The sequence below is a fragment of the Ranitomeya variabilis genome, chromosome 1 (assembly GCF_051348905.1).
Source record: "Ranitomeya variabilis isolate aRanVar5 chromosome 1, aRanVar5.hap1, whole genome shotgun sequence".
Taxonomy (NCBI): domain Eukaryota; kingdom Metazoa; phylum Chordata; class Amphibia; order Anura; family Dendrobatidae; genus Ranitomeya; species Ranitomeya variabilis.
The window spans coordinates 322,825,852-322,852,506 of NC_135232.1; the positions used below are offsets into that span (position 1 = coordinate 322,825,852).

The 26,655-nt window shown below is 43.5% G+C and overlaps 1 protein-coding gene across 2 annotated transcripts in view; it reads right to left on the bottom strand.

The window, feature by feature from the left end:
- Positions 1-26,655, bottom strand: part of ADCY4 (adenylate cyclase 4) — a 114,190-nt gene that overhangs the window by 65,182 nt on the left and 22,353 nt on the right. For both annotated transcript variants that reach the window (XM_077298198.1, XM_077298205.1), the window contains exon 2: positions 18,457-18,823. In XM_077298198.1, the coding sequence (XP_077154313.1) occupies positions 18,457-18,639 (183 nt within the window). In that variant the 5' untranslated portion in view covers positions 18,640-18,823. The remainder of the gene's footprint in view (positions 1-18,456; positions 18,824-26,655) is intronic.

Here is a 26,655-nt window from a genome sequence, read left to right on the forward strand (position 1 = left end):
GCTCCAAAAAGTATATACTTTTCCCAGACAACCCCCAAGTAACGGATCCGTCAAAAAAACGGATCCGTTAGAACAGTTTTCTCAACAATTGTGACAGATCCGTCTGAAGTGATCACTGAAGTGTGAAAGAAGCCTTAAGGTACCTTCACACGAAGCGACGCTGCAGCGATAGCGACAACGATGCCGATCGCTGCAGCGTCGCTGTTTGATCGCTGGGGAGCTGTCACACAGACCGCTCTCCAGCGACCAACGATGCCGAGGTCCCCGGGTAACCAGGGTAAACATCGGGTTGCTAAGCGCAGGGCCGCGCTTAGTAACCTGATGTTTACCCTGGTTACCAGCGTAAAAGTAAAAAAAACAAACAGTACATACTCACCTGCGCGTCCCCCAGCGTCTGCTTCCTGACACTGACTGAGCTCTGGCCCTAACAGCACAGCGGTGACGTCACCGCTGTGCTTTCACTTTCACTTTAGGGCCGGCGCTCAGTAAGTGTCAGGAAGCAGATGCTGGGGGATGCGCAGGTGAGTATGTACTGTTTGTTTTTTTTACTTTTACGCTGGTAACCAGGGTAAACATCTGGTTACTAAGCGCGGCCCTGCGCTTGGTAACCCGATGTTTACCCTGGTTACCAGTGTAAAACATCGCTGGTATCGTTGCTTTTGCTTTCAAACACAACGATACACGGCGATCGGACGACCAAATAAAGTTCTGGACTTTATTCAGCGACCAGCGACATCACAGCAGGATCCTGAACGCTGCTGCGTGTCAAACTAAACGATATCGCTAGCGAGGACGCTGCAACGTCACGGATCGCTAGCGATATCGTTACAAAGTCGTTTCGTGTGAAGGTACCTTTACTGTACTGCATGATCAGAGGCAAGAACAAGAGGCAGATCTTGGTCTGTACTTCCAGCAGTCTCCACCACCTGATCTTTATTGTCCTTTGAGACTGGGATATATACTTTGAAGATCCATGTTACAATGTTTATAAAATCCTGTTTAAAAAGTTTGTCTGATAATAAAATTAGCATGTAATGGAATCCAGTGCCAGCTGGCTATTTCTGGGTATAAATAACATTTTAACTTTATTCATTGCATCATTATGAATGTGGTGATGCAAATTTTTATTTGCTTTATATGAGGGTTTTTAGAGAAAAAAAATGAGTCTTTGTAAAATTGTTTAACAATTTTTTTTTATTCCACATTGAGACTTGACTTAGCAATCCCCTGATCACTTTGGAAATAAACAGCAATACTCTATGCTGCAAAGTAACTGTACAGCAAACTGTGTAAAGTTGGAGCAAACCTCAACATACAACTAAGTCCTTGTTGCATGAGGCAGATAACTGAAATTCCACCTTTGATTAAAGATAATCCTACCCACTGCTTTACCTACGACATAGACAAGTGCAATTCGAGTGAAAGGACAAGAATGTGTATCCTGAAGCAACATTTCCTGAAGGAAGCAGCCAAAATGCATCTAAGGTTACTAAGGATGGCTTCAAGAGAGCGTCCCAGAACAAATGTTAGACCTCTAATAGTAATGGACATTATGTAAATTGCACTGATCGCTTTATTAGTGAATGATTCGCTATATTCTAGTCCTTACATTGTCCTGTAGAGCCACTTTTTCTATGTACCCCTATGAGACACCTGAATGCTAGGGCTAAATCCTAGCACTACAGGCTCTGATTAGGTTCCCCTGGGCAGCTATGACTTGTGTGACCGAACCGAGAGTAGTTCTGCAGTGTGTGTATTGTTTAGTTAGTGCCTGGACAAGGCTAGGGATTTATGTGTGGGTTTGTTTTGGTACTGGACAACCAGTAGAAATGAACATTATTCGGTGTGCAATTAAAAAAAAAAACAGAAAAACACAACAACCCTGTGGCTTCGTGTTTCAAGCGGCTACTTGAGAGTGAACTCCTACCAGATTCCCATAGGAATACATATAAAACTTCAGGTCTACACAGAAGATTCTATAGTGTTCAGTAAAGAAACTTACTCCACTGCCATTTACAGAGGCATGCGGACAAATGGAAAGATGGATCTAAAATTGTGCTGCCAAGCTCCCACCAGATGATGAAGGAACAGTGAAAGGTATTTGGAAGCAGTTTTAGAAGTTTGGGCATGCCTGGTCAAAATTACTGTTATTATGAACAGTTAAGCAAGTTGAAGATTAATTTATCTCTAACAGGCCTAAAGTTAAAGATGACACATTTCCTTTGTATTTTAGGAAGAAAAAAAATGTAATTTTTTACATATTAAAAATTACAGAAAGGAAAATGGACCGATGCAAAATTTTGGACAGCCCTGGAGTTTTGTGAGCTCAAATAACTTTGACCAAGGTTTCAGACCTTAATTACCCTGTTAGGGTATGTTTCCACGTTCAGGAAACGCTGCGTGTTTGACGCTGCGTTGAGCCGCAGCGTCAAACACGCAGCGTCCAGATGTTACAGCATAGTGGAGGGGATTTAATGGAATCCTGTCTCCACTATGCATTAAAAGACGCATTCGGCAGACCCGCGAAAACGGACATGTGGAGCGTCTTTTAAGAACGCAGCATGTCCTTACAATGAGCAAAACATGGAAGAACACCGCAGGTGACCTGCCAGTGACCTCAGGTGCAGATTTGGTCAGGATTTTACCTGCATAAAATCCTGATGAAATCCTGAACATGGACACATACCCTAAGGCTACTTTCACACTAGCGTCGGGAACAACCCGTCGCTGCGCGTCGGGCCGACGTTCCCGACGCTAGTGTGGTCTCCGCCGCACAACGGGGGCAGCGGATGCATATTTCCCACGCATCCGCTGCCCCATTGTGATGTGCGGGGAAGTGCGGGGAGGTGGGGGCGGAGTTCCGACTGCGCATGCGCGGTCGGAAAAAGCGGACCGTCGGGAGCAAAAAACGTTACATGTAACGTTTTTTTCTCCCGACGGACCGCTACCATACGCCCAAACGCCGCCAAACGCATTCACCGTTTGGAAATGCGTCGCAAATGCGTCGCAAATGCGTCGCTAATGTTACTCTATGACGAAACAACGTATCCAGCAAAAACTTTTGCTGGATGCGGCGTTTCGCAAAAACGACGCATTTGCGACGTATTGCAGTTAACGCTAGTGTGAAACTAGCCTTAGGGTGATGAGTTGTTCACTATCATGGTTAGGAAAGGCCAGGTGATGCAAATTTCCCAGCTTTATAAAAACACGGCATCCTCTATCCTTGTGCCAAAAAACAGCAGCCATGGGTTCTTCTAGACAGCTGTCTTAGGCTACTTTCACACTAGCGTCTCTTGTCCTCCGTCACAATGCATCGTTTTGGAGAAAAAACGCATCCTGCAAAAGTGCGTTTTTTCTCCATTGACTTGCATTAGCGACGCATTGCGACGGATTGCCACACGTTGCATCCGTCTTGCGACGGATGCGTCGTGTTGCGTTGGACCGTCGGCACAAAAAAACACATGTAACATTTTTTTGTGCGACGCGGCCGGAACTCTGCCCCCTCCTCCTCGGACCTTACAATGGGGCAGCGGATGCGTTGAAAAACTGCATCCGCTGCCCCTGTTGTGCGGCGCTTTCAACGCTAGCGTCGTTACGTCGCATTGCGACGTGCAGTGCACGACGCTAGTGTGAAAGTAGCCTAACACTCTGAAAATGAAAATGGTGGAGGCCCTGAAAGCAGGAGAAGGCTATAAGAAGATAGCAAAGCGTTTTCAAGTTGCTCTTTCCACTGTTAGAAATGTAATTAAGAAATGTCAATTAACATGAACAGTGGAGGTCAAGATAAGGTCTGGAAGATTTCAGTGAGAGCTGCATGTAAAATTCTGGGGTTAAAACAAACTTTTATAAAAATGTAGTTATTTTTTCTTCACTGCCCAATGGTATAAAATTTCTGTGACACACCCATGGTGTCAATATGATCACTGCACCCCTAGATGAATTAATTGAGAGGTGTAGTTTATAAAATGGGGTCACTTATGGGGGGGGGGGCGTTCTACAGTTCTGGCACCTCATGGGCTCTCCCAGTGGGTCATGGCAGCTTAAAACCATAGACCTAAAAATCTGGCGCTTCTGGTCTTTTGAGCTTTGCACTGTGTCTGAAAAATATTTCCCGATTACAAGTAGGGTATTGGCGCAAAAAAAATAGACCTCAGTTTGTTGTAAAATAGTTTCCTATTAGCCCTTAGAAAAATTAAAAACTTGGGGCTAAAACAACATTTTTTTTTTCTTTCTTCACTACTCAGTGGTATGAAATTTAAGGAGGCATCTATTAGATGCGCCAATTCTGGTGCTTTGCCCGACTCTTCCCACTTGCCCTGTAGTGGTGGCAAGCAGAGTAATTAGGGGTTAATGTCACCTTCCTATTGTAAGGTGACATTAAGCCGGCTTAGTAAAGGAGAGGTGTCAGTAAGACACCTATCCATTACTAATCCTATATTAAAGGGTTAAATAAAGACACACACAGTAAGAATAAAGTCTTTTAATGAAATAAAACACACAGTTTTGACAATTCTTTTATTATTCTGCCATCCCATAGCGAAGCCCTCGATCTTCTGTAATAAAAATAAAATAAAAAAGCAAAAGCATACTCCCTGATCCGTCGTAGTCCAATATAAACGAGTGTCCCACGCAGAATCTGGTGGAGATTAAGCTTACAACCAGGAGCGATGCTAATGCGACTGCTCCCGGCTGTAAGCAACTAGGGAATGAAGGAGACGGAGCGGGCGCAGGCTCAGTAACGAGCGGTGACGTCACCGAGCCTGCGCTCCCTCACCACCTGACCTGAAGTTACCTCTACACCGTGGGAAAAGGCCAGGGAAGAGGATACCGCAGATAATGTACGGTATCTATTCTATTCAATCTATCTATTCTATCAATCTATCTGTTCATTCTATTCTGTTCATTCTAATCTATTCTATCAATGTATCTATCTATTCAAATCTATTCTATCTACAAGAAATAGTTTTTTTATCTCTGTGTGCTTTCAACTTTATTGGCATGCACAAAGAGAAAAAAAAAAAAACACATGAAAAAAACACACCAAAAACGCAGCAAAAAAACGCACGAAAAACCGCACCCAAAACTGCGTTTTTGGCGCAGCTTCTTTCCTGCCAAGATTATCAGGTTTTGCTGCAGAAAAAAAAGCAAAAATGCCCTGTGTGAACTTACCCTTAAATGTGCACGAGCAGTATTTAAAGTAGAAGGCAGGCCTGTCATTTTAGTCCATAAGGATGACAAAATTGGATGAGTTTTTAAAAAAAATGTTCCTGTGCCGAGATAATCTTATAAATGTGCCTCTGCTGTGTACGGTGTAATGGCTGTGTCTCACTGTGCTAGAACATGGTCTGATCATACCACAGCTCTTGGCCAGGGGAGGAAGGAAAATAGTATACTGTACAGACATTACAGCACAGGATCACAGCTGTTTTTTTTGTGAGGTAAAACATTTCTCTGTTTTTAAAAAAATGGTTTACCTCAAAGAATCAGCTGTGATTCCATGCAGTAATGTCTGTATACTATTTTGCTTCCTCCCTGCCCAGGAGCTGTGGTAAGATCAGACCATGTTCCTGTACAGTCAGACACAGTCATTACCCACTACACAGCAGGGGTTTATTTATGAGATTATATCAGAACAGGATTTTTTTTAAAAAACACATCTAATTGTGGAAATTATTATTATTCCAAGATCTACTGAATGAAATCAACTTTGCCGATGACACTCAGATCTACCTCTCTGGCCCAGCTGTCACCTCTCTGCTTTCCAGAATCCCAGAGTGTCTATCAGCCATATCCTCCTCCTTCTCCTCTCGCTTCCTCAAACTCAATGTGGACAAAAATGAACTAATTATCTTTCCTCCATCTCGCACACTTTCCCTACCTGATCTATCTATCACAATAAATGAATTCACACTTTCCCCTGTCCCGGTAATCCGCTGCCTCAGAGTTACCCTGGACTCTGCCCTGTCCTTTAAACCGCACATCCAAGCTCTCGCCACCTCCTGCCGCATCCAGCTCCAAAATATTTCCAGAATCCGTCCTTTCCTCAACTCTCACTCTACCAAAATGCTTGTGCATGCCCTAATCGTCTCCAGCCTCGACTACTGCAACATCCTCTTTTGTGGCCTACCCTCTAACACTCTCGCACCCCTCCAGTCCGTCCTTAACTCTGCTGCCCGACTAATTAATCTCTCCTCGCTACAGTCCTGCTTCCCCTCCTTGCAAATCCCTTTACTGGCTCCCAATTTCCCAGCGTATCCAGTTTAAACTACTAACACTGACCTACAAAGCCATCCATAACCTTTCTCCTCCCTATATTTCCAAACTAATCTCTCAATATCTTTCCTCACGTAATCTCCGGTTCTCCCAACACCTCCTTCTCTCCTCCACGCTTATTCGCTCCTCACCCAATCGCCTCCAAGACTTCTCCCGAATATCCCCCATCCTCTGGAATTCTGTGCCCCAACACTTCTGGTTATCCACCACATTTGGATCCTTCAAACAGAACCTGAAAACCCATCTCTTCAAAGAAGCTTACAACCTGTAATGACCACACGACCACCTCAACACCATCGGAGCTACCACAACCTTGACCTACTGTCTCCTTCCCCATATTCCTGTAGAATGTAAGCCCGCAAGGGTCCTCTTCCCTCTGTATCAGTCTGTCATTGTTAGTTTGTTTACTGTAAGTGATATTTGTATTTTGATGTAACCCCGTCTTATGTACAGCATAATTAATGGTGCTATATAAATAAATAATAATAATAACAACAACTTTGTTCATTGGAGGACCCCTTTAACTGTTCACAATGGCAGTAATTTTGAACAGGAGTGCCCAAACTTTTACATGCCACTGTACACAGGTTACATTATGATCAGATGAAAGGATAATATTTTTTTCCGGAACTGTTCCTTCAGTGAGCAAAATGATTAAAAAAAAAAAGCTTCATCACATTTTCATGTAAAATTCTACAATATGTGGCTGCCTTATGTGGGGCCATTATAGAGCGGTCACAGAAGTGTATTAGCATTTTTCTGTCTGTCTATAAGCCTTCAATTTAAGAATAAAGTCTCCATAAGATGCCATATGTACATAAGTACTCTCACTCACGAGCTTTGCTGTCCAAGCTCTGTGTACAGGGCTATATGCACAAAACCACAGGCATTAGGGGCAGCTATACAGATCAGTCCTACCATCTGTATTGCTCACTATTGTACACCACCTTCAAGACCAACTATATGTCACACAGCCAAGGACTAAAGCCATTTTTCATATATAGTACCTGGTTTGCAATGCAGTTTTTGCTTTTAAAGCTACATTCACACAATGAGTTTTTGATGTTGCAGATTTTCATGTTACTAGCATTTTTGAGTGCGTTTTGAGTCTGCGTTAATTGCCTCTTGTTGGTATGTCATGATTTAAACAAAGCCAATTTATGCAGTACAATCCGATTTCTCACACCTAGCATCTGATTTACATCCGAATGCAGTGCGATTCGTATCTGATTGCAATGCGATTTTAACATGAGCTTTTACATAGAGCAATTCTCTGTCGTTTTACACATCATTTTCAAAGGAAATAATCCTCAAAACACAAACACACACGCATATATACAGTAATTTTTGCAAATTTATTAACAAAGAAAAACTGAAATATCTCATGGTCATAAGTATTCAGACCCTTTGCTCAGTATTGAGTAGAAGCATCCTTTTGAGCTAGTACAACTTTGAGTCTTAGGCCATGTTCACACTCTGCGGCGTGCTGTGCGGGTTCTCCCGCAGCGGAATTGATAAATCTGCAGGGCAAAACCGCTGCGGTTATCCCTGCAGATTTATCGCGGTTTGTTCCGCGGTTTCCGCTGCGGGATTACTCCTATACTATGGATGCTGCATATGCAGCAATATGCAGCATCAATAGTAATGATAAAAATAATAAAAATTGGTTATACTCACCCTCCGATGTCGGATCTCCTGGGCGCTGCAAGCGGCGCTCCGGTTCCAAAGATGCTGCGCCGAGAAGGACCTTCGTGACGTCACGGTCATGTGACCGCGGCGTCATCACGGTCATGTGACCGCGACGTCACCACAGGTCCTGCTCGAACAGCAACTGAGACCGGCCGGCCGCGTGCAGCGCTGAGAGGTGAGTGTAGCATTATTTTTTATTTTATTTCTTTTTTTTACACTATTATGCTTCCCAGGGCCTGGAGGAGAGTCTCCTCTCCTCCACCCAGGGTAGCATCCGTACATTAGCCGCTTACTTCCCGCAACGTGGGCACAGCCCCATGCGGGAAGTAAGCGGTTCAATGCTTTCCTATGGGTGCAGAATCGCAGCGATTCTGCACAAAGAAGTGACATGCTGCGGGTTTTAAACCGCTGCGTTTCTGCGCGGTTTTTCCCACAGCATGTGCACTGCGGTTTGCGGTTTCCATAGGGTTTACATGTTAATGTAAACGCTATGGAAACTGCTGCGGACCCGCAGCATCAAAATCGCCGCGGATCCGCGGGAAAAACCGCAAAGTGTGAACGTGGCCTTAGGGTATGTGCACACGTTGCGGATTTGCTGCGGATCCGCAGCGATATTTTGAGGTGCAGAAACGCTGCAGATCCGCAATTGATTTACAGTACAATGTAAATCAATGAGAAAAGAAAAATGCTGTGTACACTTTCTGGAAAATCCGCTGCGGAAACGCTGCGGTTTAAAAGAAGTAGCATGTCACTTATTTTTTGTGAATCTGCAGCGTTTTTGTACCCACTCCATTATAGAAAACCGCAGGGGTAAAAACCGCAGCAAATCCGCAAGAAAAACGCACAAAAAACGCTGCGGAACCGCAAAAAAAAACCGCAGGTGCGTTTTCTGCCAGGAGAGGCAGAATCCGCACCAGAAATTCCTAAGCCTAATCCGCAACGTGTGCACATAGCCTTATTGAGAATGATGCAACAAGTTTTCACACCTGGATTTGGGGATCCTCGGCCATTCTTCCTTGCAGATCCTCTCTAGTTCCATCAAGTTGGATGGTGAACGTTGGTGGACAGCCATTTTCAGGTCTCTCCAGAGATGCTCAATTAGGTTTATGTCAGGGCTCTGGCTGGGCCAGTCAAGAATGGTCACAGAGTTGTTCTGAAGCCACTCCTTTGTTATTTTAGCTGTGTGTTTGGGGTCATTGTATTGTTGGAAGGTGAACCTTCGGCCAAGTCTGAAGTCCAGAGCACTCTGGAAGAGGTTTTCATTCAGGATATCTCTATACTTGGCCGTATTCATGCTTCCTTCGATGACAACCAGTCGTCTTGTCCCGCAGCTGAAAAACACCCCCATAGCATGATGCTGCCACCACCATGTTTCACTGTTGGGATTGTATTGGGCAGGTGATGAGCAGTGCCTGGTTTTCTTCACACATACCGCTTAGAATTATCACCAGAAAGGTCTATCTTTGTCTCATCAGACAAGAGAATCTTATTTCTCATAGTCTAGGAGTCCTTCATGTGGTTTTTTTGCAAACTGTATGCAGGTTTTCATATGTCTTGCACTGAGGAGAGGCTTCCGTCGGGCCACTCTGCCATAAAAGCCCGACTGGTGAAGGGCTGCAGTGATAGTTGACTTTGTGGAACTTTCTCCCATCTCCCTACTGCATCTCTGTAGCTCAGCCACAGTGATCTTGGGGTTCTTCTGTTCCTCTCTCACCAAGGCTCTTCTCCCATGATTGCTCGGTTTGGCTGGACGGCCAGGTCTAGGAAGACTTCTGGTGGTCCCAAACTTTTTTCCCATTTAAGGATTATGGCGGTCACTGTGTTCTTAGGAACCTTGAGTACTGCAGAAATTCTGTTGTAACCTTGGCCAGATCTGTGCCTTGCCACAATTCTATCTCTGAGCTCCTTGGCCAGTTTCTTTGACCTCATGATTCTCATTTGGTCTGACATGCACTGTGAGGGTATGTGCACACGATGCGGAAAGCGCTGCGGATCCGCAGCGTTTCCGCAGCAGTTTCCCATGAGTTTACAATACAATGTAAACCTATGGGAAACAAAAAATGCTGTGCACATGCTGCGGAAAAAAACGCGTGGAAACGCAGCGGTTTACATTCTGCAGCATGTCACTTCTTTATGCGGATTCCGTAGCAGTTTTACAGCTCCTCCTATAGAAAACCGCAGTTGTAAAACCGCAGTGAAATCCGCAGAAAAACCGCGGTAAATCTGCGATAAATCTGCAGCAAAAACGCATAGTTTTTGCCCTACAGATTTATCAAATCCGCTGCGGAAAAATCCACAGTGGCCTTATACGTGTGCACATAGCCTGAGCTGTGAGGTCTTATATAGACAGGTGTGAGCCCTTCCAAATCAAGTCCTATCAGTTTAATTAACCCCTTCACCTCCAAGGGTGGTTTGCACGTTAATGACCAGGCCAATTTTTACAATTCTGACCACTGTCCCTTTATGAGGTTATAACTCTGGAACGCTTCAACGGATCCTGGTGATTCTGACACTGTTTTCTCGTGACATATTGTACTTCATGATAGTGGTAACATTTCTTTGATATTACCTGCGTTTATTTGTGAAAAAAACGGAAATTTGGCGAAAATTTTGAAAATTTCACAATTTTCCAACTTTGAATTTTTATGCAATTAAATCACAGAGATATGTCACGCAAAATACTTAATAAGTAACATTTCCCACATGTCTACTTTACATCAGCACAATTTTTGAACCAACATTTTTTTTTTGTTAGGGAGTTATAAGGGTTAAAAGTTGACCAGCAATTTCTCATTTTTACAACACCATTTTTTGTAGGGAACACATCTCATTTGAAGTAGTTTTGAGGGGTCTATATGATAGAAAATACCCAAGTGTGACACCATTCTAAAAACTGCACCCCTCAAGGTGCTCAAAATCACATTCAAGAAGTTTATTAACCCTTCAGGTGTTTCACAGGAATTTTTGGAATGTTTAAATAAAAATGAACATTTAACTTTTTTTTCACACAAAATTTACTTCAGCTCCAATTTGTTTTATTTTACCAAGGGTAACAGGAGAAAATTGACCCCAAAAGGTGTTGTACAATTTGTCCTGAGTACGCTGATACCCCATATGTGGGGGTAAACCACTGTTTGGGCGCATGGGAGAGCTCGGAAGGGAAGGAGTGCCGTTTGACTGCAAAATTTACAGGAATTGAGATGGGACGCCATGTTGCGTTTGGAGAGCCACTGATGTGCCTAAACATTGAAAACCCCCCACAAGTGACACCATTTTGGAAAGTAGACCCCCTAAGGAACTTATCTAGAGGTGTGGTGAGCACTTTGACCCACCAAGTGCTTCACAGAAGTTTATAATGCAGAGCCGTAAAAATGAAACAAAAAATTTTTCCCACAAAAATTATTTTTTAGCCCCCAGCTTTGTATTTTCCTGAGGGTAACAGGAGAAATTGGACCCTAAATATTGTTGTCCAATTTGTCCTGAGTACGCTCATACCTGATATGTGGGGGGGAAACACCGTTTGAGCGCATGGCAGAGCTCAGAAGGGAAGGAGCATCATTTGGAATGCAGACTTAGATGGATTGGTCTGCAGGTGTCACATTGCGTTTGCAGAGCCCCTAATGTACCTAAACAGTAGAAACCCCCCACAAGTGACCCAATATTGGAAACTAGACCCCCCAAGGAACTTATCTAGTTGTGTTGTGAGAACTTTGAACCCCCAAGTGTTTCACTACAGTTTATAACGCAGAGCCGTGAAAATTAAAAAAAAAAATTTCCCCCAAAAATTATTTTTTAGCCCCCAGTTTTGTATTTTCCCAAGGGTCACAGGAGAAATTGGACCCCAAAAGTTGTTCTCCAATGTGTTCCGAGTACGCTGATACCCCATATGTTGGGGTAAACCCCGTTTGGGTGCACGGGAGAGCTCGGAAGGGAAGGAGCACTGTTTTACTTTTTCAATGCAGAATTGGCTGGAATTGAGATCGGACGCCATGTCGCGTTTGGAGAGCCCCTGATGTGCCTAAACAGTGGAAACCCCCCAATTATAACTGAAACCCTAATCCAAACACACCCCTAACCCTAACCCCAATGGTAACCCTAACCACACCTCTAACCCAGACACACCCCTAACCCTAATCCCAACCCTATTCCCAACCGTAAATGTAATCCAAACCCTAACTATAACTTTAGCCCCAACCCTAACTGTAGCCTTAACCCTAGCCCCAACCCTAACCCTAGCCCTAACCCTAACCCTAACCCTAGCCCTAACCCTAACCCTAGCCCTAACCCTAACCCTAGCCCTCATGGGAAAATGGAAATAAATACATTTTTTAAATTTTTTTAATTCTTCCCTAACTAAGCGAGTGATGAAGGGGGGTTTGATTTACTTTTATAGCGGGTTTTTTAGCGGATTTTTATGATTGGCAGCCGTCACACACTGAAAGACGCTTTTTATTGCAAAAAATATTTTTTGCGTTACCACATTTTGAGAGCTATAATTTTTCCATATTTTGGTCCACAGAGTCATGTGAGGTCTTGTTTTTTGCGGGACGAGTTGACGTTTTTATTGGTAACATGTTCGGGCACGGGAGATTTTTTGATCGCTTTTTATTCCGATTTTTGTGAGGCAGAATGACCAAAAACCAGCTATTCATGAATTTCTTTTGGGGGAGGCGTTTATACCGTTCCGCGTTTGGTAAAATTGATAAAGCAGTTTTATTCTTTGGGTCAGTACGATTACAGCGATGCCTCATTTATATCATTTTTTTTATGTTTTGGCGCTTTTATACGATAAAAACTATTTTATAGAAAAAATAATTATTTTGTCATCGCTTTATTCTGAGGACTATAACTTTTTTATTTTTTCGCTGATGATGCTGTATGGCGGCTCGTTTTTTGCGGGACAAGATGACGTTTTCAGCGGTCCATGGTTATTTATATCCGTCTTTTTGATCGCGTGGTATTCCACTTTTTGTTTGGCGGTATGAGAATAAAGCGTTGTTTTTTGCCTTTTTTTTTTTTTTTTAACGGTGTTCACTGAAGGGGTTAACTAGTGATGTAGTTTTATAGGTGGGGTCGTTACGGACGCGGCGATACTAAATATGTGTACTTTTATGGTTTGATTTTTTTATTTAAAGAAATGTATTTATGGGAATATTTTTTTTTTTTATTATTATTTATTTATTTATTTATTTATTTTTTACACACATGGAAATTTTTTTTTTTACTTTTTTACTTTGTCCCGGGGGGACATCACAGATCGGTGATCTGACAGTTTGCACAGCACTCTGTCAGATCACCGATCTGAGTTCCAGTGCTGCAGGCTTACCAGCGCCTGCACTGGACCCGGAAGTAATCCCTGCAGGACCCGGATGTAGCCCCGCGGCCATTTTGGATCCGGGGCCTGCAGGGATAGGAGGTAAGAGACCCTCGCAGCAACGCGATTACATCGCGTTGCTCCGGGGGTCTCAGGGAAGCCTGCAGGGAGCCCCCTCATGTTTGATCGCGGTGTGCGGGGGGTTAATGTCCCGGGGGCGGTCCGTGACCGCTCCTGGCACATAGTGCCGGATGTCAGCTGTGATGTCAGCTGTGATAATCAGCTGACACCCGGCCGCGATCGGCCGCGCTCCCCCTCGTGAGCGCGGCCGATCGCGCTGGACGTACTATTGCGTCCTTGGGAATTCGGGCCCACCCCACATGGACGGAATAGTACGTCCAATGGCAGAAAGGGGTTAAACATACATGGACTCCAATGAAGGAGTAGAACCATCTCAAGGAAGATCACAAGGAAACGGACAGCATGTGACTTAAATATGAGTGTCTGAGCAAAGGGTCTGAATACTTATGACCATGTGATATTTCAGTTTTTCTTTTTTATTACATTCAAATCATCTGCCGCGTACATTATAATCAAAGAGCGACAAGTTACAATGGACCAGATATATATATATATATATATATATATATATATATATATATATATATATATATTTTTTTTTTTCTATCTGTGCATGTCACGTGGGTCACTATTGGGAAAATCCACACATAAAACTCAGCGTACCCACAAGAGAAAACAACATGATTGAGATTTCAAAATGCACCACAGGTTCGTTTTATGCTGCATAAAAAAAAGTGGGTGTGAGTTTTGTATAAATCCCATCCACTTTGCTGGAACTGTAAGATGCTGCATTTTTTTGTGCAGCTAAAAAATACGCAGCGTCACAAACACACTAAAAACTCAACATGGGTAAAAAAGTACCATTCCAGCGTTTGTTTGTTTTTTTATATTTCAGCACTGGAGCGGTGCCATTTATCTGAGTTCCATAACCCTAGTATTATACTCACCAGCCACCATCTTCTCCCAGAGCCGCTCTGGTCCTGTGCCGCAATCTTGTGAGCAGCTCTTTACTGACTGGAAGTCAAAGGTAACAGTCACAATCTTTCAATGTAAGTCTATGAGAGCCTTGTTCTGGCTCTCACAGACTTACATTTAGGCCGGAGTCACACTACCGTAGAATACGGACGAGTGCTATGCCAGAAAACATCACATAGCACTCGGACCAGTGTTAATCTATGGGGAAGCTCACATCACCGTATTTTTTTCTCCAGCGTAAGCTGCACACACACACTGTACTAGTTGTATTTGTCACTGACATACAGTTGTGCTCAAAAGTTTACATACCCCGGCATACCCCAGGGTATGTAAACTTTTGATCAGGGACATTTGGATGTTTTGGGCTGTCATTATGATTTCAAGTGAGAAAACACGGTAGTTTGACAATAAATGGCTTCACCCAACCACTAACTATGAGTGGAAAAAAAGTTTTGGTGTTAACATTCATCTCTTCTATCCTGTCGGATACCAGAAACAAAACAAACAAAAACACAAGTAAACTAATTTATCTAACAGGTGCAGAAAATCTGCATTACCAAAAGCTCCCTAAATACTCACTGTTGGAATGCAGCCTTTCAGTTCCTACAAAAAGCATGAATGGATCTCAAAAATGTTGGAAAGAAAATTCATTAATCCTTCTTTTGGCAATGAATAAACTACTTTGCACACCATCAAGACACATTTCATCATTGCTCCTAATGATTGTCAACGTGGTTGAAATGTGAGCACAGCTGTAGCTAAATATCCATTCCTGCTGAGTTTTTGGTTGCAGGCGTACTGCATGTTTGCCATTGTAGACTACAGTGCAAGTCACGTGTAACTAGGGGCCGCTTGTGACCTGTTGTGCAACAGCAAATTGCAGAGAAACTGCACAAATGTTTTGAACACACAAATTTATCTGAAACAGGATGCTGCATGACCAAAGTGTGACACTGTGTAGCCCCAGGCTAAATCTTTGGGTCCCATTTGTACTTTTCCTAAAATCACAATTTAAAACGGTGTTAAAAAGGTATTATTGCCACAGCACTACGATTATATTATAGTATCCATCACACCTCTGAGGAGTCAATTCTAAAAAGGGACCTAAGGGATCATGACAGATGATCCCATACCGTGCATCAGATTTGTTTGAGGTTTGTAAGAAAATATCATAATAAAATAAGAACATTGCTGCAGACAATGCTATTCTTGCCATCAAGATGTAATGGAAAACAAATGTGAACAGAGTCTGACAAAAGGGGAAAACCTGTTCTAACAAAAGTGTCAAAATCTGAAAGGTTGCTGAATCTTAACCCTTTTCTGACATGGCCAAATTCCATTTTTTTGCATTTTTATTTTTAACTCCCCTTCCTCCAAGAACCATAACTTTTTTAATACACAGACACGAGGATTTTTTTCTTGCTGGACGAGTTGTACTTTTGAAAAACACCATTTATTCTACCACGTACTGTACTTGAAAACGGGAAAAAATTCCGTGTGGTGAAATTGCAAAAAACATGCAATTCTAATATTGTTTTTTTTTGGGATCTATTGCAGCCAAATTTGCGCTCCAAAAGTGTACGGCTATGTGCACACGTTGTGTATTTACTGCGGACCCCCAGAGTTTTTTTCGCGCAGAAACGCTGCAGAACCGCAAGTGATTTACAGCACAATGTAAATCAATGGGGAAAAAACGCTGCGCAAGTGGTGTGGAAAATTCAGCATGGAATCCACAGTGGATTAAAAAAAGGACCATGTCAATTCTTTGTGCGTTTCTGCAGCGTTTCCATTATGGTATGTGCACACGTTGCGGATTTTGCTGTGGATCCGCAGCGGATTGGCCATTTTCCCTGAGTTTACAGTACCATGTAAACCTATGGAAAACAAAATCCGCAACGCACATGCTGCGGAAAAAAATGAGCGGAAAAGTAGCGTTGTTTATTCCGCAGCATGTCAATTCTTTGTGCGGATTCCGCAGCGGTTTACACCTGCTCCATAATAGGAATCTGCAGGTGTAAAACCGCAGGTGGAATCCGCAAAAAAAAAAAAAAATTGCAGTAATTCCGCAGTGCGGTTTATCTGCGGATTTACCAAAATCAGTCTGGAAAAATCCGCAGAGTAATCCACAACGTGTGCACATACCCTTATAGGAAAAAGCAGGAGTAAAAACGCAAGAAATCTGCACAGAATCTGCAGGAAAAACACACAAAATCCGCATAAAAAACGCGCAGATTTTGCCATGCGTTTTCTGCCAAGAGATGCAGAATCCGCACGGAAAATTCCACAGGCAAATCCGCACCGTGCGCACATAGCCTAATAGAGCTCTTTCCTTCATGAGCCCTGTCGTGCTCAAGCCTTATAACATGGGCAATGATCATGTCGCAATGCTCGGACTGGTCGGTGGTTCTCCTGACCAGAGCGTCACAGCTTCATGTATTTCTAGCAGCTGTCACGCTCAGGACAGGAGAGCCGACAGCCAGTCTGTGCACAGCGCCCTAACAAATTATCTCCTGTTGCCCTTTGAGAAAATTACAAATTAAGGGCTAAAACAACATTTCAGTGGAAACTTTTTTTTCCATGTTCAAATGTTTTTTTCCAATGAAATGTTGTTCTACCCTAAATTTATAATTTTCATAAGGGGTAAAATTGATTCCATAATTTGTTAATAATATCTGGGAGAAATTGCTTATGTCCCATACGGGGTCAAAAACTAATGTCTGGGAACATGGCAGGGCTCAGAAAGGAAATCACACCATTCAATTTTTGGTGCGCAACCTTTGAACACCATGTTGCATTTGCAGATCTCCTAAACTGTCCAAAAAGCATTAACCGCCCAAGTGGCCCAATTTTTGGAAACTAAACCACACAAACAAATTACTTTAGGGGTGTGCCAAGCACTGTTATCCCACAAACTACATTTGAATTTTATAACACTGAGCCACAGAAATAAAGATTAAAAAAAAAAAAATATTTACCACCAAAACATTATAACTACTGCAAATTTTTCATTTACACTAAAGTAATAGGACAACGTTATGAGATTTCTCCTGAATGTAATGATGTCCGATATGTCTTAGGAAACTACTGATTGCCAGACAGCAGGGCTAAGAGTGAAGCCTCTTTCCCACATCTGTGTCTCTGGTACATGTGGTGACAGTTTTCTCACATACCGGAGACACTGACACACGTAGACCCATTCAAATTAATGGGTCTGTGCACATGTCAGTGTGTTTCCATGGAGCGTGTGTCCCACACGTAGATATGTCCGTTTTTTTACCGTCAGTACGGGCGGCAAAACGTCCCACACACGTGCACACGGAGAACACAAATTGATGTAATCTGTGTGACACACATCGTAAGCGCTGTTCCCCGGCGGCGTGTGCTGAAGACGTTCTCATCATTCTCCCCTGCTCTGCCGGCGATCGGCGCGAGCAGAGGAGAATGATGAGTTATGATATAGTCCGAATGATGACAGCAGGTGGAGGCTTTTGGGACTCTTACTCCCATCATCAAACACCTGCTGCCGCTAATAACAGTGGCAGCAGGAGCGAATGATCAGGGTGTTCCTCAGCCGCCGCCTGCGATATAACAAAATAACTGAATGAAAAACCCAGCGTGGGTCCCCACCTATTTTCTTGAACCAACCAGGCAAAACTCACAGCCGGTGGCTGCAACTCTCAGCTGTTAGCTTCAGCAAGTTTGGCTATCAAGAATAGGAGGGGGTCCCCACGCTGTTTTTTTAATTATTTAAATAAATAAAAGAGATAAAGTTTTAATTTTTTGTTCACTGACAATTGCTTTGGTTACATTGGTGTTCTCCTGAAAACCGGAAACAAGAAAACCCCTTTAAATTAGAAGAAATCTGACACTTTCTTTATTGTGTCCGCTACCTAGTATTTTTTTTTATGAATTTTAACCAGGAAGACACATATTTGATATTACACAACATCATCAGATGCATTTCATAGTCTAATACACATAAAAAGCTGCAGGTAGTCAGGGTTGAATGAGTTCTTTGAAAGTAATCCCTGGGAAATAATCGCACATATATGAATCGAGTGTTTGTTCATTCCAAGGCTATGACTTAGTAGTACTATTGATAGAAAGTCTAATGCTCTACTCACCCGGCCAGTGCCAAAGGTAACAGCTATGAGTGCGCAGCATATTGCCAAAACTATGAGCAGCAGGAGCAGGATTACTGGGTACTGCTGGCTCAGGCGATAGTGTGACTCATAGGAATGACCATCTTTCCCACTTTTCCATTGCGGTGGATAAGGGCCCAAATGAGCCCTGCTATTCTCTGGCATCTGTATCAATTATTTTCGTCTTTAGTTCCAGGAAAAAAAAAGTGCAAGGTAAAACTGGTAGAAGAACAAGAAACATAATTTAAGGTCCTTTACAAAGTTCTCGGAAGAGAGGGGTAAAATCTCCATAAATGGCCCATGATGGTGTACAGATTTTGCAGAAAATGGCCTCACGGGAAAAAAGGATCTAAAAGAAAAGAAAATAATAGTTAGAAAACAATAATCAAAATTGTATCCTCATCACTCAACCCTTTATTACTGCCTAACATACAACTGCCCTGCACACTCTAAGGGTATGTGCACACGCTGCAGATTTTGCTGTGGATCCGCAGTGGATTGGCCGCTGCAGATTCTCAGCAGTTTTCCATGCATTTACAGTACCATGTAAACCTATGGAAAACAAAATCCGCAGTGCACATGCTGCGGAAAAAAAGTGCCGAAACGTTGCGTTGTTTATTCTGCAGCATGTCAATTCTTTGTGCGGATTCCACAGCGGTTTACACCTGCTCCACAATAGGAATCCGCAGGTGTAAAACCGCAGGTGAAATCCGCACAAAAATGAAAAAAAAAAAAAGCGGTAATTCTGCAGGAAATCCTCAGTGCGGATTACCTGCGGATTTCCCAAAATCAGTCCGGAAAAAATCTGTAGAGTAATCCGCAGCGTGTGCACATAGCCTAAGACATGGCTTGCGTAACCTTTCTAAATTCTTCCTCCTTCCTCATACAAATTATGCAGTACAGAACTGATCATGAACAGGATCATATCAACACGTTTGGTGGCATTTTTCTTTTGACGAAGCAACAACACAGACTTTTGGCCACAGATTGCTCGCTCCTTCTACATCGCAATTGAGGCTTCACACTGCAATTCATTTCTTCCATATAACAGAGAAGCATATTTTACTAGGAACAAACACTGCATATCATTCCGCAATCCAGTGCTCTAGCCCAACAGATGGGTTCCAGTCATTATTGGGATTCAATAAGGCAACTCTATTGCTTTGCTCTCCAATACCAAGACAAGATTTTTTCAGGATCACTGGCATTATACAGCGACAGTCATCTTAACTCCTTAGTGACCACCAATTCGTCTTTTTACTGACCTGCGTTATAAGAGAATAGCATCTGCCTATGGGTGACAATACTTTAAAACCTACAAGGGAAAAAAAAATAAGCAAAAACCCTGATATAACTAGTTATATCTGGGTTTTTGCTTATTTTTTTTTCTCTTGTAGGTTTTAATGTTTTGTGGCCAATGTGAACATGCGTTTAACCTCTGCATGTGTGCCAACTCAAGTTAGGCTAAATTTTTGTGTTTTTTTCTGGGTGACAATACTGTAGCACTAAGGCTTCTTTCACACTTACGTTGTTTGGCCTCCGTCGCAATGCATAGTTTTGGGAAAAAAATGCATCCTGCAAATGTGCCCGCAGGATGCGTTTTTTTTCCATAGACTTGTATTGCCGACAGATCGCGACGTATGGCCATACGTTGCGTCCGTCGTGCACTGGATGCGTCGTGTTTTGGCGGCCCGTCGGCACGAAAAACGTTCAAGGGAACGTTTTTTCGTACGTCGGTCCTGCATTTCCTATCGCTCATGCGCGGCCGGAACTCCGCTCCCTTCTCCCCGGGACTTTAGAATGGGCAGCGGATGCGTTGAAAAACTGCATCCGCTGCCCACTTTGTGCCGAATTTTCACAACGTCCGTCGGTACGTCGCGCCGACGCTTAGCGAAGGACCCGTACCGACGGAAGTGTGAAAGAAGCCTAAGCTGTACAATATAGCTGACAACTTTCTGCATCAGCCACGATTAGTGCTGGTACTGACTATAATCGTTTATCCCCTTAAATGCTGCTGTCAATAATAACTACAGAATCTAGGTGGTTAACAGTGTGTGTGGGGCTCCCTCTTTAACCCCATCAGCTCCCTGAGATCTTGATCATGTGGTCCTGATGTTTGTCATGGCTTAATAATGACCTTAAAGTCTTCACAAGTTATCAACATTTTGATGGTAAAACTAAACTTCTTCATTCCTGTAATGCCACTTTGCATTAAATTCCTAAAAGGTTAATAAATGACCTGAAAGCATTTTTGAATATGTTCAGGGGTGCTCTCTTTATAAAATGGGGTTTTCCAATATACAGCTCTGGCAAAAATTAAGAGACCACCACATCAAAACCCTGTCATGGGCAGCCCAATCTCCAGACCTGAACCCCATTGAAAACCTTTGGAATGTAATTAAGAGGATGCTGGATAGTCACAAGCCATCAAACAAAGAAGAAATGCTTACATTTTTGCGCCAGAAGCAGTGTGAAAGACTGGTGGAAAGCATGCCAAGACGCATGAAAGCTCTGATTAAAAATCATGGTTACTCCACAAAATATTGATTTCCGAACTCTTCATGAGTTAAAACATTAGTATTGTTCTTTCTAAATTATTAGGAACTTTTTTTTTGCATTATTTGTGGTCTACAAAATATGCATTTTTTGGTTATTTTGACCATTTCTCATTTTCACAAAATAAGTACAAAATGTATTGCTTGGAAATTTGGAGACATGTTGTCAGAAGTTTATAGAATAAAAGAACAATTTACATTTTACTCCAAAATATACCTATAAAGAGAAAAAACAGACAAACTGAACATTTTGAAGTGGTCTCTTAATTTTTGCCAAAGCTGTATAGCACCCCAAAGTCACTTCAAAACTTAATAAGTCCCTAAAAACATAAGTTTTGTAAATTTCCTTGAAAAAATGAAAAATTAATGCTACATTTTTAAAACCTTCTAAAATGCAAACAAATTAAAATAAAAGCAGACATGAGGGAAATGTTATTTATTAATGTTTTTGTGTGATATGACTATCTGTATTAAAGGGATAATCAGTCTAAGCTTGAAAATTGCAAACTTGTTGACATTTTTGTCAAATTTCTGATATTTTTATAAATAAAAGCAGAAAATATAGACATAAATTTACCATTATCATAAAGTACAATGTGTCACAAACAAAACCAATGTCAGAGTCAGTGGGATCCGCTGAAGCGTTTCAGATTTATTACCACATAAAGTGACACTGGTCAGATTTGAAACATTTTGGCAAGACATGAAGGGGTTAATAAGCCAAGGGAGCTTAGTCTGATAGCAGGGGTTTGGGGTTGCTTTTACTAAAGGTACTGTTTTGAATTGTGGCTGCCATGCAGTGCTGCACCCAATAGAGTAGAGACCCACTTAACCCTTTAATGACCATCAATACGTCTTTTTATTGACCTGCGATAAGAGAATAGCATCCTCCGACAGGTGACAATCCAGCAGCTGTCAGCTGTACACTATAGCTGACATCTTGCTGCATCAGCCAAGATCAGTGTTGGAGCCGACCATGGCCATTTAACCCCTTAGATGCTGCTGTCAATAGTGACAAAGATTGATGGGGCTCCCTCTACAACCCCACTCCCCACTGGCACCCTGAGATCTTGATCATGAGGTCCTGATGTTTGTAATGGCAGTTCATGGCCAAATAAGGGTCTTAAAGTTTGTCAGCTATAGCGGTTTAAAGGGAACCTGTCACCCCCAAAAGCGACGATGAGCTAAGCCCACCAGCATCAGGGGCTTATCTACAGCATTCTGTAATGCTGTAGATAAGCCCCCGATGTAACCTGAAAGATGGGAAAAAGAGGTTAGATTATACTCACCTAGGGGCGGTCCCGCTGCGGTCCGGTCCGATGGGCGTCGCGGTCCAGGGCCTCCCATCTTCTTACGATGACGTCCTCTTCTTGTCTTCACGCTGCGGCTCTGCTGCAGGCGTACTTTGTCTGCCCTGTTGAGGGCAGAGCAAAGTACTGCAGTGCGCAGGCGCCGGGTCTCTCTGATCTATCCCGGCGCCTGCGCACTGCAGTACTTTGCTCTGCCCTCAACAGGGCAGACAAAGTACGCCTGCGCCGGAGCCGTGGCAGGAAGGCAAGAAGAGGACGTCATCGTAAGAAGATGGGAGGCCCCGGACTGCGACACCCATCGGACCAGACCGCCCCCCAGGTGAGTATAATCTAACCTCTTTTTCTCATCTTTCAGGATACATCGGGGGCTTATCTACAGCATTACAGAATGCTGTAGATAAGCCCCTGATGCTGGTGGGCTTAGCTCATCTTCGATTTTGGGGGTGAGAGGTTCCCTTTTAAAAAAAAATCTAAAATTTGTAAAAAAAAAAACCCACACTTTTTTCATTGTGTACCATCTTCAGAGATACAATTTGGAGGTATGACATTTGGTTTTTTTTTGTTTAGGGTATTTATTGAATCATTTTTTATAATTTTTATATTTTGATAGATTGGACTTACTTGTACGAGGCAATACCACATCGGTATATTTTTTTATTTGCAATTGTCTGATCACTTGTACTATATAACACAACACCACAGTATTTCTACACATAGTAATAGTAAACATCACTGTCTCCTTTGATGCAGAGCCACACGCTTGGTATCAAAGGAGCTCCATGATGACAGATATGGAGGTCTTCAACAGACCCCTGGTTGTCAGAGCAACCAATTGGTGCCCTATGATGGCATCATGGGTGCGCTAATGGGTGTATAAAAGGATGTGCCCCCATGTTGGCGCTCTGTTATTGCCGCTATTAGAGTTTGATAGCAGCATTCAACAGGTGAACAGTTGCAGGCGGAGCTCTGCTCCACCTTTGGTTGTTGTAGATAGGTCCTGGCTGTGTGTCATAGCCAATATCTGCTGGGTATGGGGCTGACTCACCTCGTGATTCTTAATGGGAGCGTCGTAGATTGCTGAACGCAGCACTAGGTTGATCTTTGGCGCTCTTATTAGAATGACTTGAAGCAGGGTGCATGTTTGACCTCTGCTCCTTTTAGCAGGGGCATTCTCAGGATCGGTGGGGGCCACAGTGGCGAGATTCCAGTGATTTGAAAGTTATCAGCTATCCCAAGTATAGAGGATAACTTTTAGGCCGGCGTCACATTGGCATATTGCATCCGATGCGAGAGCATCGGATGCGATATGCTAATGACACTCGGCTCCTGCTCGCAGCAGAGCAGGAGCCGAGTGTCATGCGTCTGTGCTCCGATTCTCTCGCACAGGTAGGATCGGAGCACAGCTGCGGAGGAGGCGGAGAAATGAATTTCTCCATCTCCTCCATTGCTGGGGTCCGCTTATGACGCACATCACTCGGATGATATCCAAGTGATGTGCGTTGTCTCACTCGCACCGATAGGCTTATATGGGTGCAAGTGAGCCGAGAGTGTTCCTCGGTCCGAGACAATCGCAGCATGCTGCGATTGTCTCGGACCGAAGAAAACGGCAGACAAAAAGTCGGCTGCTGGGAGCTGTCCCATATGTTAACATTGGTCCGAGTGCAATGCGATTTTTTATCGCATTGCACTCGGCCGTTTAAAACGCCAGTATGACGCCGGCCTTAAACTTGAGAACACCCCTTTAATCATGTATTATAATTTAGCCAGTTGAAGGTTGATTTTCCTATGCTGCTTGCCCCAAATCAATTACACATGCAACATGTGCTTTTCTAAAGTCATTTTGCTTTTAAATTGCAATTAGTAAAAGGGAAAAAAACAACTCAAAGGGTGAAGAAAAGACCTTTGAAGCCATTGTTATGACATTTTTTCACTGATACTCTGAAACTTGTCATAATCAGGGAGGTGCTGGGTTTACTTCTGCTTCATTCATTGTCAAACTGGTGTGTCAAGTGCCCACCAGTAACCAATTCCTAAGTCCCACTTTTTAGCTATATGCAAATGTGACATTATCCTCAATCACAAATGTATATAACAAAGAGTGGTAGATTGATAGATGAATAAGAAGCCACCTTTGTCTGTACATAGTGATTCAAGGATATTGTGCCAAGTACTGTTCATATAAGAGGGAGGTGGCACACCAGAGGATTCTCCTGTGGGCCAGTCCAAGCATGGCTTCCTTCATGGCCTAGATTCTCAATCCTTGATATGTATATTCTACCGGATACATGAATATCTATAGAACAGGGGTCCCCAACCTGTGGCTCACGGTCCCATGAATTGTGGCTCGCGGCTGTCTGCCAGCTTGGTGCATTAGCTGCAGGTCTAGCAAACAGGTATGAGGAGAAAATCTAAAATGGTGATTTTTGTGCGTAGCCCTGCACAGAAGAGCAGATCTGAGGCACATATACTGGTCTTAGGGGTTGAGAGATAATTTAAGTATGGTATGCTGGAGACAGAATGATACTACCTGTCGGAAAAGGTGCCTGAAGCTGGATGTGACAATGTGTTGAGAGTGCTGGATGCTAGAATACTGAATGGTGTCTTCCCCTCATCCTTCAAGCATGCCAAGATCACACCCATCCTCAAAAAGCCCTCCCTCGACCTATCCTCTGTGTCTAGCTATCGCCCGATATCTCTTCTCCCTTAAGCCTCCAAATTACTGGAACAACACGTCCATCTTGAACTGTCCTCCCACCTCTCCTCCTGCTCCCTCTTTGACCAGTTGCAATCTGGCTTCCGACCCCATCACTCAACCGAAACTGCCCTTACTGAAGTCACCAATGACCTACTAACTGCCAAGGGCAAGCGACACTACTCTGTCCTCCTTCTCCTGGACCTGTCTTCTGCCTCTGACACTGTGGACCACTCCCTTCTACTTCAGATCCTCTCATCTCTTGGCATCACAGACTTGGCCCTATCCTGGATCTCATCATATCTGACAGACCGAACATTCAGTGTCTCCCTTCCCCACGCCACCTCCTCACTTCGCCCCTTGTCTGTCGGTGTTCCTCAAGGCTCTGTTCTAGAACACCTACTCTTCTCCATCTACACCTTCGGTCTGGGACAACTCACAGAATCCCATGGTATGCAGTACCATCTCTACGCCGATGACATGCAGATCTACCTATCCGGACCTGACCCTGACCTCACCTCCTTACTTACCAAAATACCACACTGTCTGTCTGCTATTTCAACCTTCTTTTCCGCTCGCTTTCTAAAACTGAACATGGACAAAACAGAATTCATCATCTTTCCCCCATCTCACTCTACCCCTCCACCAGACCTATCCGTCAATGTCAATGGCTGCTCCCTTTCCCCAGTTCCACACGCCCGATGCCTCGGAGTGATCCTAGACTCTGCCCTCTCTTTCAAGCCACATATCCAAGCCTTTGCCTCCTCCTGCCATCTCAAACTCAAAAACATTTCCCGGATCCCCACATTCCTTGACCGCGACACCACAAAAACACTAGTGCATGCCCTTATCTCCCGCCTTGACTACTTCAACCTCCTACTCTCTAGCCTCCCCTCTAGCACCACTACAATCCATCCTACACTCTGCTGCCCGACTAATCTACCTGTCTCCCCGCTACTCCCCAGCCTCTCCCCTATGCAAAGCCCTTCACTGGCTTCCTATCGCCCAGAGACTCCAGTTCAAAACCCTCACAATGACATACAAAGCCATCCACAATCTATCTCCTCCATACATCTCCGACATGGTCTCCCAGTACCTACCTTCACGCAACCTCCAATCCTCTCAAGATCTCCTTCTCTACTCCCCTCTCATCTCTTCTTCCCACAACCGCATCCAATACTTCTCCCGTGCTTCCCCCATACTCTGGAACTCTCTACCCCAACACATCAGACTCTCGCCTACCACAGAAACCTTCAAAAAGAACCTGAAGCCTCACCTCTTCCAACAAGCCTACAGCCTGCAATGATCCTCAACCTACTGAACCGCCGCACAACCAGCGCTACTATCTCCTAGTGTATCCTCACCCACCCCCTGCAGACAGTGAGCCCTCGCGGGCAGGGTCCTCCCTCCTTATGTACCGGTGTGCCTTGTTTTTTTTTTTTGCTCATGTTTAATGTACTTGTCTATATTTGCTCCCTATTCACATGTAAAGCGCCATGGAATAAATGGTGCTATATAAATGTATAATAATAATAATAATAATAATAATAATAATGGGAGTATTGTGGGGACCACTGGATCTTGTTATACTGCTTCGTGGTGATTTCTGTGGGAAATCTATAGT